This window comes from Saimiri boliviensis, chromosome 7, assembly GCF_048565385.1.
Source record: "Saimiri boliviensis isolate mSaiBol1 chromosome 7, mSaiBol1.pri, whole genome shotgun sequence".
Taxonomy (NCBI): Eukaryota; Metazoa; Chordata; class Mammalia; order Primates; family Cebidae; genus Saimiri; species Saimiri boliviensis.
Window position 1 is genome coordinate 53152359 of NC_133455.1, and position 16792 is coordinate 53169150.

Consider the following 16792-nt stretch of genomic DNA (forward strand, 5'->3'; position numbering starts at 1 on the left):
ATACAGTATTTCTTTAAAAAATAAATAGTTAAATAAATATAGTTACAGTTTTCATTCTGGTGGAGTGAAAACACTAGTTAAAATTTTGTGGATCTGAAAAAAGATTATGGACAAATGTAGGAAAAAATTAGACTTAAGAAGAAATGACAGAATGATAACACTTTTTCAAATATTTTTATATTTTTTCCAAATATAGGTAAGCTGTTACTACACTTACATCCAGCATCTACATGTAATATAATATGGAAAAGACAAAACGAAAGACCTAGCAACTAGAAAATAGTTTATACAGTCTGCCATGGCTGTGCAAATTAAAAGGTGTAGCAAAAAATATGCAAAATGGGCTCAGTTAACAATAGGAATTTTCTCACTTATTTGTGTTTTAATCAGGGCTTCAAGGTTAACAGAATTCGCGTTATTAAAGTTTAGCAAAATAGCTTATTGAAATGCCAATTTTAGACCTATCTTACTGGTGTTAAATCTACACAGGCAGGATTCTACTGACAATTTGACCTTAGTGTTTAAGGCATTCCCAGCATTTGAGAACTGGTTTTGAAAGCTTTGCACATCAAAACAGTTATATAGATTAGAAGTGGTTATATTCACTGCCACGTAATTAGGAAATGACTAATGATTAAAAAATGTAGTTGGTTGAATGATGCACATCCACACAGGTATTTAAACATACACATATACCTCTCATGATCACAAATTAATTTAAGATATAGATATTTATGTGTTTCAAGCATGTGTGTGTATACACAGTGGTTCTCAAAGTGGGTCCCCTAGACCAGCAGCATCAGCAACACTGGTTACTCATTGAAAATAAAAATCCTTTCATGTCTGTATTCTAATTTTGGGAGGCCAAGGCAGGAGGATTTCTTGAGGCCAGGAGTTCAAGACTAGCCTGGGCAACATAGTAAGACCTGTCTCTACAAAAAAGAAAAAAAGAAAAAAAAAAGAAAAAAGTTATTAAGCCCCACTTTAGACCTACTAAGTGAATAATTTTGCAACTGAGTTTAACAAGCCCTCTGGGTGATTCTGATATGTCTTATCTTTGAGAAACACTACAGTAGTTACATTATAAAACATAGGTGACACCATCACTCAGGAAAAAATAGTAAAGACAATTATATTTTTCATACAATATGGCTCTTAATTCAAGCCTATTATTTCATTTAGATTTAAAACCAAGTATAGTGATCTTTTTCAATGTTACATTAGATTTACTGAGAGACAGGAAAAGTCAGTCCACTGAATTTTATAGTAGGCCTATTTACAAAAGTTTTTTAGACTATAGATAATTTTTTTTTCAGAGGCTCACTCTGCATAAAATGCTGCTTTTCTGAATAATTTTAAATGAGTTGCAGTGCTTAGCAAAAATTTGAAATTTGGGGTTCAACAAAAGTTAGATGATGTCAGTGATGGGTCTGTATTTTTAAAAGCCAATTACACTTTTGCTTAGAATCATATGCTCTATGATAATTATTTATCAGAGCATATTGGGATTTAAAAATACCTAAGAAGTAAGAAAAAATAAAACAATACAAAATGAATTGTTTTAAAAATAAAAAATATGGAATTTGATGAAGAAATATATAAGAATGCATTTAATGTTAGCTTCATCCATTTCTCAGGTATTAAACAAAAGATATTTTGGTTATGATAACTTTGTGAATCTTAGAGATGGGGGGATCTCACTACCCAGGCTAGAGTGCAGTGGCATGGTCATAGCTCAATGCTGTCTTGAACTCCTGAGCATCAGTGATTCTTTTGCCACAGGCTCTTGAATAGCTGGGATTACTGGTGTGAGGCACAGTACTTAGCTTTGATGAATCTTAATAATAGCAAAAAAAAAATTATGGACAGGGAGGGGAGCACTACACACTGGGATCCGTTGGGGGGAAATGGGGGAGGGGCGGGGGGGTGGGGAGGTGGGAAAAGATAGCATGGGGAGAAATGACAGATACAGGTGAGGGGACGGAAGGAAGCAAAGCACACTGCCATGTGTGTACCTATGCAACAATCTTGCACGTTCATCACATGTACCCCAAAACCTAAAATGCAATTAAAAAAAATTATGGAAATAAGTAATGATAAGCCAGGAAATGAAAGTAAATTATTGGGTTATGCACCTGAATTTTAAATTAATTAACTCACCATGTTGATAGGAGCTCAGTTTTCCTCAGTCCTGGCAAACTTTCTATACAAATTCCACTCCCACTTAATTCTTGACTATCCTAATCCTTGTAATGGTTTAGGTTCTAAGTCAATTGTTTTCTTCTTCTCTAAGCCAGCCAAGTCAAAATTTATTTATTTCCCTAGTACATCTCTTATGTCCTATTGCCTAGTATTATATTTATTTATTGACACATCTTTTTCATATTTGTAAAAATAATGCTTCAAAAAGTCATACAGTAAACTCCTTGGAAGTTAGGTAGTGTCTTGCTCAACCCTAGTATAAAGAAAATGTTTAAAATATTGTTTCCCTGATTTATTTAATTATCCTATGTGTTTTTCCTGAAGTTTGTTGGAAAGTTAAGGAACTCTTTCAGGCTATTAAGAAATTGTTTTGGGACATCCTAGCTATGACATTGTATAAAATAAAATGTAGATCCACCTGAATGGGACTGATCTTAATTCAGGTGTAGTTAGCCAGTTTGAGAGTCCACAGTATTAAAAGGAATCACTTGATTTTAGAGAATTCATTAGTGAGAAGCATAGATATTGGTGTCAACTTATTGGAAAAGAAGGAAGAAAAAAATTTCTCACTTTGGTTCTATTAAATTTGAATAAGTAATAAATAATTCATTCACATTACCTAACTCTCACACTGTGGGGTCAATGTTGGGAACAAACACTGTAACTTTCTATGAATAATGACAATTCACAAGGCTGGCTCCTAAGTGAGCCAGAATGATTTCACAAAATACTTCACCTACAAGCAAGGTCATTCAGCTTAGCTATAGGGTAAAGGTCATTTTGGCCACCTTCAAAACAAGTGTGTTTTCCTCCTTTGCATTCATTCCCAACCCTCCACATTGTAGGTATTAACAATAGTAAACTTCCAGACCCTCAGTAGATGATGTACCTCTTGTTTCATCCTCATAGGTATTCCCCAAGTAATGAGCATTTGAGCCTCCAACATCCTATACATGGGGTCAGAAATTAAACTCTTCTCACTTTATCACTACCATTCTGAAGACAAAGTCTCCTTTGGCGTCTGAATAGGTCAATTCAGGCAACAAATAAACTAGACTGTCTTAATGATATCATCTGGTGATTGTATCAAAGGAGCATCAACAATCATGTTCCTACTCTCCATCCTTTTATTTTTAACTCATTAGAAATAGATTTTGGTTCCTTTCATTCTATGTAGTTTCTTTTCACTAAAACACACATTCCTGTTCCTTCTCATTCCTAGTCCTTGCTAGGTGCTTCTGACATTCTCTGGCTTTCAATCTGTTTCCTTTTTACTTGCACCCCTGTCTTCATTTCAGCTTCTTGCCAAAGCATCCTCCTAATGTTGTTTGTTAAGCACAAGAATAATGCTAATGATATACATCTAAAGTTAAGGGGAGATTTTAGGAGTTAGATTGATATTAAAAGTACCATTTTCGCCCCCCTTGGGCCAGCTCCTAATGTCACCTCTTAATGGAGCCTTTTATATTTCTTCAGGTAGAAGCAACATTTTCTTCTGGTTATTGTTACTTATCTCTGTACTTTGCTCATGGTGATTCAGGTGTATATCCCATATTCCATACTAGACCAGCAAGTCCTCAGAGCTTGCATGAGGATTAAAGAAGATGTTATGTATGTGCGCAGTCCCTGAAACATAGCAATGTCTACTACAAGTTTTTGACAATAAAAAAGAAATAACTACCCACTCATTTTAGAAGTCTAGAAAATGTCCTAAAATTCTTAAAATATCAACCAATATCTCTACCTGATCATCCTGGTGTAATGAAACCCACATATCTTCATGTGTATAAGTGTAAGAGGAAGTAGAAGAAAAGAGACAATGTTAATTGCATAACAACTAAAAACAGGATGTCATACTGTAATTATAAATATTTCTACTAGCAGGAATTATTATTATAAGGCTTTGTCTCTACTTTATTCCCAAGGCTCTTCATGTACTCAGATCTGCGACTTCACAAAAAAAAAAATTTGTGTGAATGTCTTTGAATAGCAGAATAGAGTTTTTACATATGTTATTAATAAGTTACATTTAATGAGGAAAGAACCCCACTATTGATGTACACTTAGAGATCAGGAATATCTATTCTGTATCCATATCTAAGTTTCATCAAGACATTCCTTATTTTTATAATTGGTATGCAGTTCCATGGAATAGTGTTTATCTTGAATTAACTTGTGACTAATTTGAATTTAGCAATAACAAGTTCTGCAAGAATAAGCAAGTAATAAGATACTTGAGAAATGGAGCAAAGAGTTTACACACATATATATTTATATTTATGTTTTTTCTGTACAAATTACTAGTAATATATGTATTATACAAGCATCCAAACCTCTGATCCTCTGCTCCAAGGCTCATATTTCAATTATCTCGTGGGTAAGTGAGAGGTAGAACTTTCTGTGCATAATTAGTACAAGGAACAGGAACCTTTTTTGTGTGTGTGAGTAGCTTCTTTCATTACTGGGGACATGGGCACATCTTTATAGATAAAAACATGTAATATATTACTCTATCAAAAGAATGATAGGGAAACACAAAGTCCTTAAAAAAAGGGGGGCAACTAGAAATAAAATGATCACATACTATAAAAATTGGCCTTGCTAACAGAACTAATGAAAGCCTTTTTTAACTCCATCAATCCATGATATTAGTGAATAGTGACTGTAAGTAAATGAATATAAACTGCTTCTCAAATGAAAGGCATATAGTCTAAAATAGCTGAAAGTCATTTCTCTGAAAGAAGAGCATTAATCTGGAGAATGAAACACTGATGTTTCTTCCCAGCATTGTGGAGTACTGTACTAGAATGATAACATGGAGATTGAAATGTATCGATTTCAAAAGTCGTATTTTTCACCAGTTATGGAAAGCAATGGAGTCAGAGCTCTGACTTCTTACATTTGAAATGAAAATGTGTGTGTCTGTGTGTGCTTTGATGTCAATTCTTTTATGGTGCTCTTAGAGGCCTTTTAGCACTAATTTTATCTAGTTTTATGTGAATTCCAGGCTAAATCTCAACACGTTGCTGAGCTTTCTGAGAAACTTGATTCTTCATAGGTGATTTTGACAGGAAAGGAAGGTAGAGGAGTAGCAAGCTGTGGTTGGAAAACTCTCTTTGACTTCGTGGGTTTGCATGCTTGAAAAATACATACACAACATGTTCTAAAGTTCTCTGGCAAGTTTGGAAAAGAAGTAATATAAATCAGATATTAATTATAAAAATGATTCAAGAAAGATGGACAGGTTGGTATTCAGTAGAATGTAGTGCTGCAGTTAATTATGCATTAGTCATCTAGACTGAAGGCAGAGGACACCAGAGTGGAAGGCAATACAGCCCAGTGATTAAAAGAGTGAACTCTGGGGAGAACATATTTCCATTTATGACACTCCCAGCACTCTTTCACTCATGTGACTATGTGCTTATTTAGGTTTTATTTTTATTTTTATTTTTGAGACAGAGTTCTCTCACCCAGGCTAGAGTGCAGTGGTGTGATCTCGGCTCACTGCAAACTCCGTGTCCTGGGTTCAAGTAATTCTCCTTCCTTAGCCTCCAGAGTAGCTGGGACTACAGAAAAGTGTCACCATGCCTGGCTAATTTTTGTATTTTTAGTAGAGATGAGGTTTTGCCATGTTATCCAGGCTAGTCTTGAACTCCTGGCCTCAGGTGATCTGCCTGCCTTGGCATCCCAAAGTGCTGGGATTATAGGTGTGAGCCACCATGCTCTGCCTAGGTTAATTTTTTCATGGGTAAACCAGGGATAATTATATCTTCTATACTGTGTTACTGAGAGGAATAATTTAAATCACAAAGAACTTCATGTTTTACATTTAATAAACAATAAAATGTTAGCTATTACAAATATTTAGGAATGGTTTACATTTGTCAGTTATTCTAATTGTTTTACATAGCTATAATGACTTTAACATACCTCTGAATCAAATAATAGCTAAAAGTTATTGAAAGCCAACTAAGCATGTACATCATTCGATAGAATTCCTTCCATTGTGGGTTTTGCAATGATCTCCATGTTACAGTAAGGAAAGTAAATTGTAGACAGATTAAATAGTTTGTAACAAGACCACAGAACTAGTAGAGTAATAGAATTCGAATTAAAACCCAAGAAGCTTATCGCAGAGGTATTTTAAAAAATATGCTTGTGCCTCCTAATTTTGGAGGAGGCAAATAACATTCAGAAAGGGACGGTTGCCTCCAAAAGTCAGAAAACTAGAGTGCTCTAGTCATCTTTTTACTCAATTACCTTTTTACTCCATTATCTGTGCTAAAAATTAGAACACTGAAGTTGATGCAACCATCATAGAAGTTAGAAGCCTGACTGAGAAAGAACTACTTTCAGAACTTAAGAATCAAGATAAAAATAAACAAACAGGTTAGTGATTTGATACTTAGATCTTTGGTTTTTATACAAATGATAAAGTGGGACTCTGTATTGTTCTGTGCATTTTCAAATACTTGAAAAATTTCCAGTTACATCTCCTAGACAACTACTCCACATTCATTGGATTTTTACTTGAAAGTCAGCCATTAGTGATTAATTCATTTGTGTTGACTATTTCCTTTCCTTACTCTTTCTTGGTGGGAGGAAAGCAAATTCTTTTTTGGAGTGTTGCCACAAAATATTAAGACTTTCCCTTCAAGATAGAAAAAAAGAGTATTAGCTAGAAAGCCACATTGGCATTTAATAGATGTATAGTTAGAAAGGTGAAATGGAACAAAGAAGAATTAAGCCTTATTTATGGCTTTGCCTGTGGTCAATCCTTGCAAAAAAAGTTGTGAAAACACATGCTTTTCCCACTCCATGAGGATGCAATAAGGATAAAGGAAGCCAACATAAATGAAAACAATCTAAGTCCTGAGGAAAGGGTTCAAAATCCAAATTACACCCTTTCTTTATCCTTAAAAATCAATTTGACATGGCCACTTTCAGAAAGGAAGAAATTGCTTTTAAATCATAGATCTGAATTCTAAAATCCTATCAAAAATCTTGCACTCAGATGTTCCAGATACATTTTTTATAAGTTCCAAATCCATTTTTCATAAGGCATAAAATGGAAAAAAAAACCCCTGCCATTTGTAGAATATCTCTATTCTAAAAATACATTCTGGTATGTTGAGCTTTTTACCATATTACATGCTATACGATCTTATAAAACTCTCTGGATGAATAAGGGAAATGATATAGGGAATTTCATTTTGAAAAATTATTTTAAAAAGCAGCACAGTTACAAGACACCAATATAATGTGAATAAATTATTTGAAATAGAAAATGAATAAACTGTGCTGTATATGTGTGTGTTTAAAAAAGATGTATTTCTTTCTCAAGTCCTGATATTTCAGTAAAAGAAATGTAGAAATAATGAAACATGACATAGTCTTTAAATAATTCAAATGGGAAGAATTGGGAGGAAGGAAACCAAATGTCAAGATGGGCTTGTGCCCGACAATAGCTGAACAGGGGCATTGTGGTAGTCTGTATTGAGAGAATCAAAATTAAACATTCTAACATTATCAGTGAGATTGCTAGTGGTCTTGGGAAGATTCCCTTTTGTTCACTACCAAATATGCCTTCTTTGAAGGGAATTCTTCACTGCCCTCTTAGGAAAAGAAAAAAGAAATATACTGGAACAGAGATAAAGCTATTTCTAGGGCTCCCGCTAATCTTTTATGAAGCCTCATCTGCTATCTCTATTAGAAACTAAAAATAACGTGAGGTGATACATGAATATGCAATGAAATATTAAAGCTACTCACCTAAACTGGAGAAGGTTCTCAGTGTTACAATTGGAAAATTACCAAAATTAATGTGAATGTATGAAATCCGGCAGGAATTAAATCCCAGGTGCTTGTCAGATGTTGCAATTTGAGTGATAGACATAAAAAATAAAGGAGAAAGTGGAGGTGCTAGGAGTATTGCTTTCTGGACAATACCTGCGGCATGATGATGGGAGAAATATTCCAGTGCTCTCTGAGCAGCTGCCGCTTAAGGCCTTCCTATTATTCCCACTGTTATGCTCAATGACTTTTAAAAAGCTATTTTGGTTGCAGTTCTTGGGCTCCATCCAATATATATCTTTTTATTCTTCACTGGTATATTGCCACTTGAATGGGCTGAGAGAGTTATATAAAACAAGCCAGATGGTTGCTGCTTGAGGTTTGAGATACCTTGTGCTATAAGGAGGTGTAGAAGAAAAAAAAAAAAAAGAAACAATAAAAACCTAAAAGCAAGTGTATATAAAATAACGTTTAGATCAGGAAACTGTCTTTCTTCTATCTAATTAGCAAAGCAGCACTTTTGAAATTATCTATAAAAAAGACAATGTTAAATGAACTTTTAATACCAGATTAGATTATCTGTTAAGGAGGAAAACAATAATATTTACATGTAATCTCCAGGAATTGGTGTCTCATCACAGAAAAGTGCCTGCTAAGTATAATTAACATGACTATTTTTGACTTTCACATAGACTGAAAGAAATCATGAAATTGACATTCACTAATTATTCATTTGCAAGGAAAATAAATCTTAGACCTTCACTGTCTACTACTCAGAAGACGACAAATTACAATTTCAAGAGAAATCTGGTAAGAGGAAATATGTGTGGCAGCTAGTCTTCGATGTGGGAAATCAGGGAGCCAGGCGTCCACTTCCAACTTTATTGCTTATTGGACATCTAATCTTTGGGGAGCCACTTAGCCTCTTAAAGACATTTTTACTAACTGAAATGGACATCATGAATAAAATTACTTCCTTTCTCTCAAGGAAAAACTTTCAAAAGTTCAATTTTCTTTCTAGACCTGGGGAGGATAATAAATTGAAGTGCACATGAATAAAGAAACACACATAAAAGTTGCAGGCAAAGGAACACAGTCAAGTCTAATCTTCCCATTCTAATATTGAGGAAAGAAAATATCAAGCAATGTAAGACTAGAACCCAGGTTTTCTATACTCTTTCCAGTATACCATAAGAATACTTTTTACAAAGCAATGGCTTTGTGCAACAAATATAAATAAAATACAAACTAAAATAGGTATCTTGCAAGTGAGGCAGAATAGATAAGAGAAAGTCTGAATGTACAGACTTGATAAAGTAATTGAATTTTATGTCATATTACTTATAAAAATTTTATACTTATGAAATAAGTAAAATTTGAAAGACACTAGAAAATCACATGAAAGTTATTGAAGATGTAAATTTGAGGGGATCGTTGAACATAAAGAAAATCCTTTAGTTTCAGAGGAAAAGATGATAGAAGGAGCTTCTTGAACAAAGAAAGATGATATTAAAAATGCTATAACACCAAATGAACTCTTTTTGAGAATTAAAATGTCAGAAAGTAAAGCAGTTACATGCTGCAGGATTGCATTTAAATATGTTTTGGCCAAAAATGTTGAAGATTAAAAAAATGGAGAATATCTCTCATTTTCTAATGTCAGTTAGTGAAAATATAGGACATACTTTATAGAAAAAGCCTGTATAGTTAACTTTGCTATAAAATAATCATTATTTGATACAACACTTGGTTCAGTGGAACTGGTATATAATCATGGATATTTTCAAATCACTTCTTTATACTACTGTTCCACATTTTTATTCCATACTGCTAGTAGTTAGCTGATATAATGATGATTTGCTGTAATGGACTGATGTCTTTTGAATGGGCTACTCTTTTTTACATGTATTTGTCTTTTATCTCTAATAAAGATGTCAGCTCCTTGAAGACTCAGACCATTCCTTCTGCAGTGCAAACTTATGTAACAAGACATAATGTGGCCACTTATTATCTGTGCACTCTGGATAAATCTAACACAGAAGGGATATTGGAAAGGTAGAATAGTTCCATAAAATCTCACACTAGAATCACTCCAAAGTGCATTCAACCCTAAAAGGGCCTGATGGAAGTGAAGACCTTACTAAACGCAAAAGAAGTGCTAGAAAAATAGTCTGGAAAAATAGAAATGCAAATGGATAGGAAAGATAAATGAAGTAGCGTTTAATTTCATTTAAATAAATCCCCAGCACTTAGTTATTTGTCATTCAAACAAGTGACTCCTCATAAGCATTTTTGACTTCTTGTGAACAAAGGTAATTAGAAATTCACAGAATTCGCAAATAATGTCTGAAGTTCCATTTCAGAGCATAACTAGTGCTCTTGAGGATCAGTAAATGCAGACCAAAATGGGAGTTCCTAGTGGAGAGAACTGACTGGCTTCTTGAAACCTCCTTTTGCTAGGTAAAATTTCTGTTTGCTAGTGAAGATGCTACTGCTATAAGAACACAGCTCATGCAGTTTTACATCAGGAAAGAAGAGATCCTGGGATAGAAGAATTTTCAAAGGAGATGCTTAAGGTTTACCAGTTTAAAGAGAGATATTCTCTTTCTAAATATCAACAGTTTCCCAGTGAATCTAAAATACTTAGAGTGTGCATGTTAACAAAGATGATGTCAAGAACCACTGGGGTGCAAATTAGATTTCCATTCTTATATGTTTATTCCTAGATGTGCATTATAGTTATTCATATTTGACTTGGAAAAAAGCTGAAACATACAGTTTTAAAATCTACCAAATTCTGACAAACTTAGATATTCTGAATGCTGGATAGTATCTCTTAATATTGTTTACAGTGATTTTAAGTTGTGTTATAGAAGACACATGCAAGATAATTATCTGGTCGTGACAACAGCAATGGCAAAAATCTTTGTAATGCCCATGTTAAACTCATCTCATCATAATCTCTCTGCACAGTAGGTGGCTTGCTGATGGCCACATGGCCCGAAACTGATGATGCCAAATTCAAATCCAGGATTCTCATGCCAGATACTAGCTCAATTTATTTATTTATTTATTTAACATATTACCAAATTCAGCCCTTGAAAGGTTAAACAATGTATCTAATGTTACATAACTAATAAAGGTAAAAGTCTCATTTGGAGCTCAACTGTTGCCAAGTAACTTAGTTCATACCTAGCCATATAGTTCTACAAGTACAATGATAACATTACAACTCAATTTTTTCCCCAGCATTTAGAAGAAAGGGAAAGCATGAGTTAATTCTGGACTAACATCAAGATCCCTGTGAGTTTTCCACCACATGAAATAGAATACTAATAACAATTCACATGACTCACTTCCTCTTTCTATTCATGTTTTCATAATAATTTATTGTCTACTTTATAGCAACATAATGACTGAATGGGAAAAATACTGATCCATGTGGGCAAAACTGCAGAATGTTTCCTCACCCTGGGAAGTTTGTTGTTTCTGATATTTTAGGAAGGTAGCTAGAAAAATGGTGGCTCCTGGAGACGATGATGTGGCCCTGCTGTGAGTTGCTAAAGGTACAAACACACTGCAAAGGAATTGTAATTTGAGGATTGTGCTTGTGCTTCTTGTTATGAGATTTTAAAAACAAAGTTGTTTCCTATAATTATGCCCAGCAGGCACAGAACTTACTACCTTAGTGCTTGCTCTAAAACTTCAGTAAGCATTGATTGACCCTTGAGAACAGCTTGAAAAACAAATAGAAGGTACAGATCTAAACTGAACATTCTCTGTTAACCCATGGAATAAAAAATGGCTGGAAAAATTAGCTTGAAAGGAGATCTATATGGTCAGAGGGAGGAGAGGGGCTGTGGGAGAAACATGGTGTATGTTCTTCTAAGAAAGAATCCAGTAGTTAAGCCACATGACCCCTTAGCCCAGAGCAGGGTTTCTCGGCCTTGGCATTGTTGAGGATTTGGACCAGATAATTCTTTGTTTGGTGGTTGGGGGCAGCTATCCTGTGCATTTTGGGATGTTTAGCAGCTTCATTAAATGCCAGTAACACCCTTTCCCCTGCACTGTGACAATTAAAAATATCTCCAGATATTGCCCATGTCCCCTGGGGGCAATATCATCCCTGGTTAAGAGCCACTGGCCAAAATGAATCAGTTCCTCTCTACAGAAGACAAATATCTTCCTGTCCGCCCAACTTAGTGTGTTCACTAAAAGCTGGTACATTCTATGAAGCACCACTCACTGCAGAAGATTTGGCTCTTCCCAAAGTGAATTGTGCTTCATATATAAGCTACATATACCATAACAGCTCTGCCAGTTCAGTTCATTCAGATGAAATGTGCATGCTCCAGGAGCAAATGTTTGTCTAGCTCGAATCCCTAATGCTCAGAAGAGTGAATTTCACATAATCAGTGCACAATAAACATTTGTTGACTTAGGCAATGAATGTGTGATGAAATATTTCTTAAATTCCTAATTAAAAAAAAAATAACACATTTGGTTCTTATTCTGAATGATTATTAAAAGGATAAGGTTGCACCAGAAATTGACCTACATCAAATGAAACTATAACAGTATTATTATGTGTACACAATATTTAACTATACAAAATTGTTAGGCCTTTAAAAATGAGGAAACAGAACGAACTGATTTCTAATGAGAATTAACAGATGATTATTAATGCCCCAACTAAGGGCAGTTTAGACACATTAATATTATGGAATTTGCTTTAGGTTATTAGATCGAAAGAAAATCTTTTCAGCAGAAATGCTAGAAGAAGGGTAAACATTTACGCTTTTAAATTATAGTTAAGATCTCTGCTTTCAGTCAGTTAAAAACTATTGATATGATTAACTGTAATATGTATTGTCCTAAAAAATAAAGTCCTTGAACCAATATGCATATGATCTGGACCTACCCGTATCTATAGTTTTTTCTCCTTTTACTATGAGGCTTTGTCAATTGATTCCCCAGGATGCATTATGCCGTTTTCACAATCCAGTAGTATATCCTCATGGGTGGTGCTCAACTTGTTCATCTGGTGAATTATTCAAATAGGTTTAAAATTAAGCATCCCGTTTCAGGGAATGCTTAATTTTAGGAGTTGGGACATACTAATTAACAAGAGAGAATAAGAGCATTTAGGAAGAAAACTATACGAAATCATCCTGAAAAATCACAGAAGGGGAGTTGAAAAAAAATCAATCAGTAGTACCAAACATTAAAGTAAGTTTACAGAGGATGAAGACCAGTAAAAGACTATTGAAATTAGAGATCAGAGGTCACTAGAAACTTTTTTTTTTTTTTTTTTTTTTTTTTGAGACGGAGTTTCGCTCTTGTTACCCAGCCTGGAGTGCAATGGCACGATCTCGGCTCACCGCAACCTCCGCCTCCTGGGCTCAGGCAATTCTCCTGCCTCAGCCTCCTGAGTAGCTGGGATTACAGGCATGCACCACCACGCCCAGCTAACTTTTTGTATTTTTAGTAGAGACGGGGTTTCACCATGTTGACCAGGATGGTCTCGATCTCTCGACCTTGTGATCCACCCACCTCGGCCTCCCAAAGTGCTGGGATTACAGGCTTGAGCCACCGCGCCCGGCCACTAGAAACTTTTAAGAGAACAGCATTATGAAGTGGAAGCTGGATTACCAGGGTTTGACGAGTAAGTAAAAAGCTGTGATTTTAAAATAGTACAGAATTTTGCAGTTGAAAGGACAAAGACGAAGTAGTAACTCAGAGTAACAAGGTTGAAAGGTATCTTTAGAATGTTAGAGACCTATACATGTGTGTAGACAAAGAGAAGTTACCAGAAGTGAGAAAGATTTAAAATATTACAAATTAAAAAGGAGACAACAGAGTTCCAGAGGAAGAGCAAGGAAGATGAGGTAGGGGTGGGGTTATCTTGGAGAAAGATAAAAAAGAGTGAAAATAAAGATGTTCTGAAAAAGGGATGATAAAATTGATAGCAACACAAACAGGATGTTGTTGGTCTTCATATGAGGTAAAAACCAAGAACAAAAGCTGAAATAGAAGGTATTAGAGGAATTGGGGGAATTTCAGCCATTTGAAAACTGGAGCAGCAGGAGTACTGAGTAGCAGTGAAAGCCCACGGATGTCTCATGCAGAGAATCTCTAATGGTTCCAATCACATGACCGAGTCTGCCACACTTAGTGACTTGGGAATGGAAACTGAGAAATCAGATTATAGGATCTCAGGAACTGTTTAAATATATTAGACATTTAAAATGGTATAGGGTTGATATGGAGGACAATGAGGGCCCTGGAAGAAAAAAAAGGAAGAAGAGATTGTATTTTGACTAGAAAGTGACAAAAATGCTATATGGATTGATCCATACTCTAAAACAATGTGATATGCATTCAATCATTTTTATATTGTCAGTACTTCACTTTCTGCTAATATGATCCATAAAAGTAAATCCCCGAGAATTTTTTTCCACTCCAAATTTCTATAGAATGAATGACTTCGTGTTATTTTATATTTTTAATTAGCTCAAGAGAAATGCAATGATAAATACTGATATCATTTGAACCTGTGTCCTCACCCAAATCTAATGATCAATTGCAAACCCCAATGGATTAGTTTATTCTCATGCTCTTAATAAAGACATACTCAAGACTGGATAATTTATAAAGGAAAGAGGTTTAATTGACTCACAGTTCCGTAGGACTGGGAATGCCTCAGGAAACTTACGATTGTGGTGGAAGGGGAAGCAAACACATTCTTCTTCACGTGGCAGCAGTAAGAAGTGCAGAGTGAAGGGGAGAAAAGCCCCTTATAAAACCATCAGATCTCATGAGAACTAACTCACTATCATGAAGACACCACGGAGGTAACCGCCCCCAAGATTCAGTTACCTCCCACTGAGTCCCTCTCACGTTAGGGGAACTATAGTTCAAGATGAGATTTGGCTGGGGGACACAGCCAAACCTTAGCACCCAATGTCAGAGGTGGGGCCTGCTGGGAAGTAATAAAATCATAGGGGCAGTTTCTCATGAATGGTTTATAGCACTATCCTCTTGGTACTGTCCTGATGATAGTGAGTTCATTTTCCTGAGATCTGCTCATTTAAAAGCGTATGGCACCTCCCCTTCCACTGTCTCTTGCTCCTGCCATGTGAGATGTCTGCTCCTCCTTCCACTTCTGCCATAATTATAAGTTTCCTGAGGCCTTCTCAGGAGCTAAGTAGATGCCAGCATCATGGTTCCTGTACAGCCTGTAGAACTCCAAACCAGTTAACTGCCCCTCCCTTTAAAAAAAAAAATTACCAGTCTCAGGTATTTCTTTAATGCAATGTAAGAATGGACTAATACCAATACTAAAGCTTTAAATGATTACATATATTGAGGCTTGTCTAGAATTATAGTCTTCTCTGTTTCTGCAGTGGCATATTCTACCTATAAAATTTAAATTTGAGTTTGGAATCAGGAAGTGAGGATAGTGTATAAGAAATTCTTATGCTTGTTATAGAAAAGCTCTTTATTTTTTAACATTAATTAATTAATATTGTTCATATTTTCAAAGAGAAATAATGATTTTGGTTATTTTAGGAAGTATAATGGTGAAAATGCAAAATGGTACAATTTTTATAGTGGGAAATTTGGCAATATCTGATGAAAGCATATATCTTTAGCAACTCTTGCCTTTGCAATTCCACTTCTAGAAATTCACTCTGAAGATACATCTTGAAGAATATAAAATAACATGCGCAAAGTAAGTCATTACAGCATAATATTGGGGAAAATCCCAAATATCAAATTATAGGGATTGGTTGAGTAATTCTATTAGATCCGTAAAATGAAGAACCATGAAGCCATAAAACAGAATTAAGCATATCTCTATGAACTGATATAAAGTTAGTTTCAATATACATTGTTAAGTGAAACACCCTTAGTGGTACATTGTCCAAGGACAAAAATGAATAATTAAAAATCTAAAACTTAGGCCCGAGCAAATGGCAAATAGATCAATGATGCTAGAAACCACCGTTTTCCCAGGGGGAGATATGAGACAAACATATGAAATGAAGAAAAGTGGGGAAGCATCCTATGGTATTGGATTCGACTTGGAAGGATAACTATGTACTCATTATTAAGAAAAAAATATAACTCTGTCAAACAGCCTAGAAAAATGATATTACAGTAAAAATGAGCACATGTAGCTTTCCAAATGTCATTGCCCATAGGAAAAAAACAAAAATAAAAATCAGGACTTCTTGTTTCTAAGTCTGGAACAGGCCAGGTACAACGTGGGCCTAGAATATCTTATTTTTTAAGTAAGAACATGCCCAAAGTCTGTTGAGGACATGTTAAAAAGACACAGAAGCTGGTTTTCAGGAGCTCTCACCAGCTAAATTTTGGACAATATGAGCATAAAAAAGAAAACTGATGGTAACAGATTACAAAAAATTGAAATAGAAAGGAATCTATATGGCTGATTGATACTATTAAGTAAAAGGAAGATAATTTTCTTTACAGAAAAAAATGGTCTCAAAATGTAAAGGAAATGATAGAATTAGAAAATCACATTTTTGCAATAATCAATGTAATAAGTGATTCAGGCAAGGGCCAACTATGCTGAAAATACTAGGCAGAAGATATCTGGGGAAGAGAATATTAATGATAGGAAGAGAAATATGTTTTTACAATGAAGTTATCAAGGAAAGTTTGGCCAACAGGGGGAATTTAAATTCAGAGATTATACTGGATAATATTATTGCATGAATGTTCAATTTTTGGATGTGTGATTGACATTTTGGTTATATAGGATAGTACT

General features: G+C 34.9%; 1 protein-coding gene across 5 annotated transcripts in view; it reads right to left on the reverse strand.

The window, feature by feature from the left end:
• Positions 1–16792, reverse strand: part of SYT1 (synaptotagmin 1) — a 566577-nt gene that overhangs the window by 247325 nt on the left and 302460 nt on the right. Inside the window, exon 1 of one of the 5 annotated variants that reach the window (XM_074402516.1) lies at positions 7975–8175. The exons of 3 other annotated variants lie outside the window; for them this stretch is intronic. In XM_074402516.1, coding sequence (XP_074258617.1) covers positions 7975–8098 — 124 coding nt within the window. In that variant the 5' untranslated portion in view covers positions 8099–8175. Of the gene's footprint in view, positions 1–7974; positions 8176–16792 lie in introns of those variants that run through there. One more of the 5 variants, XM_074402518.1, reaches the window with a different exon arrangement.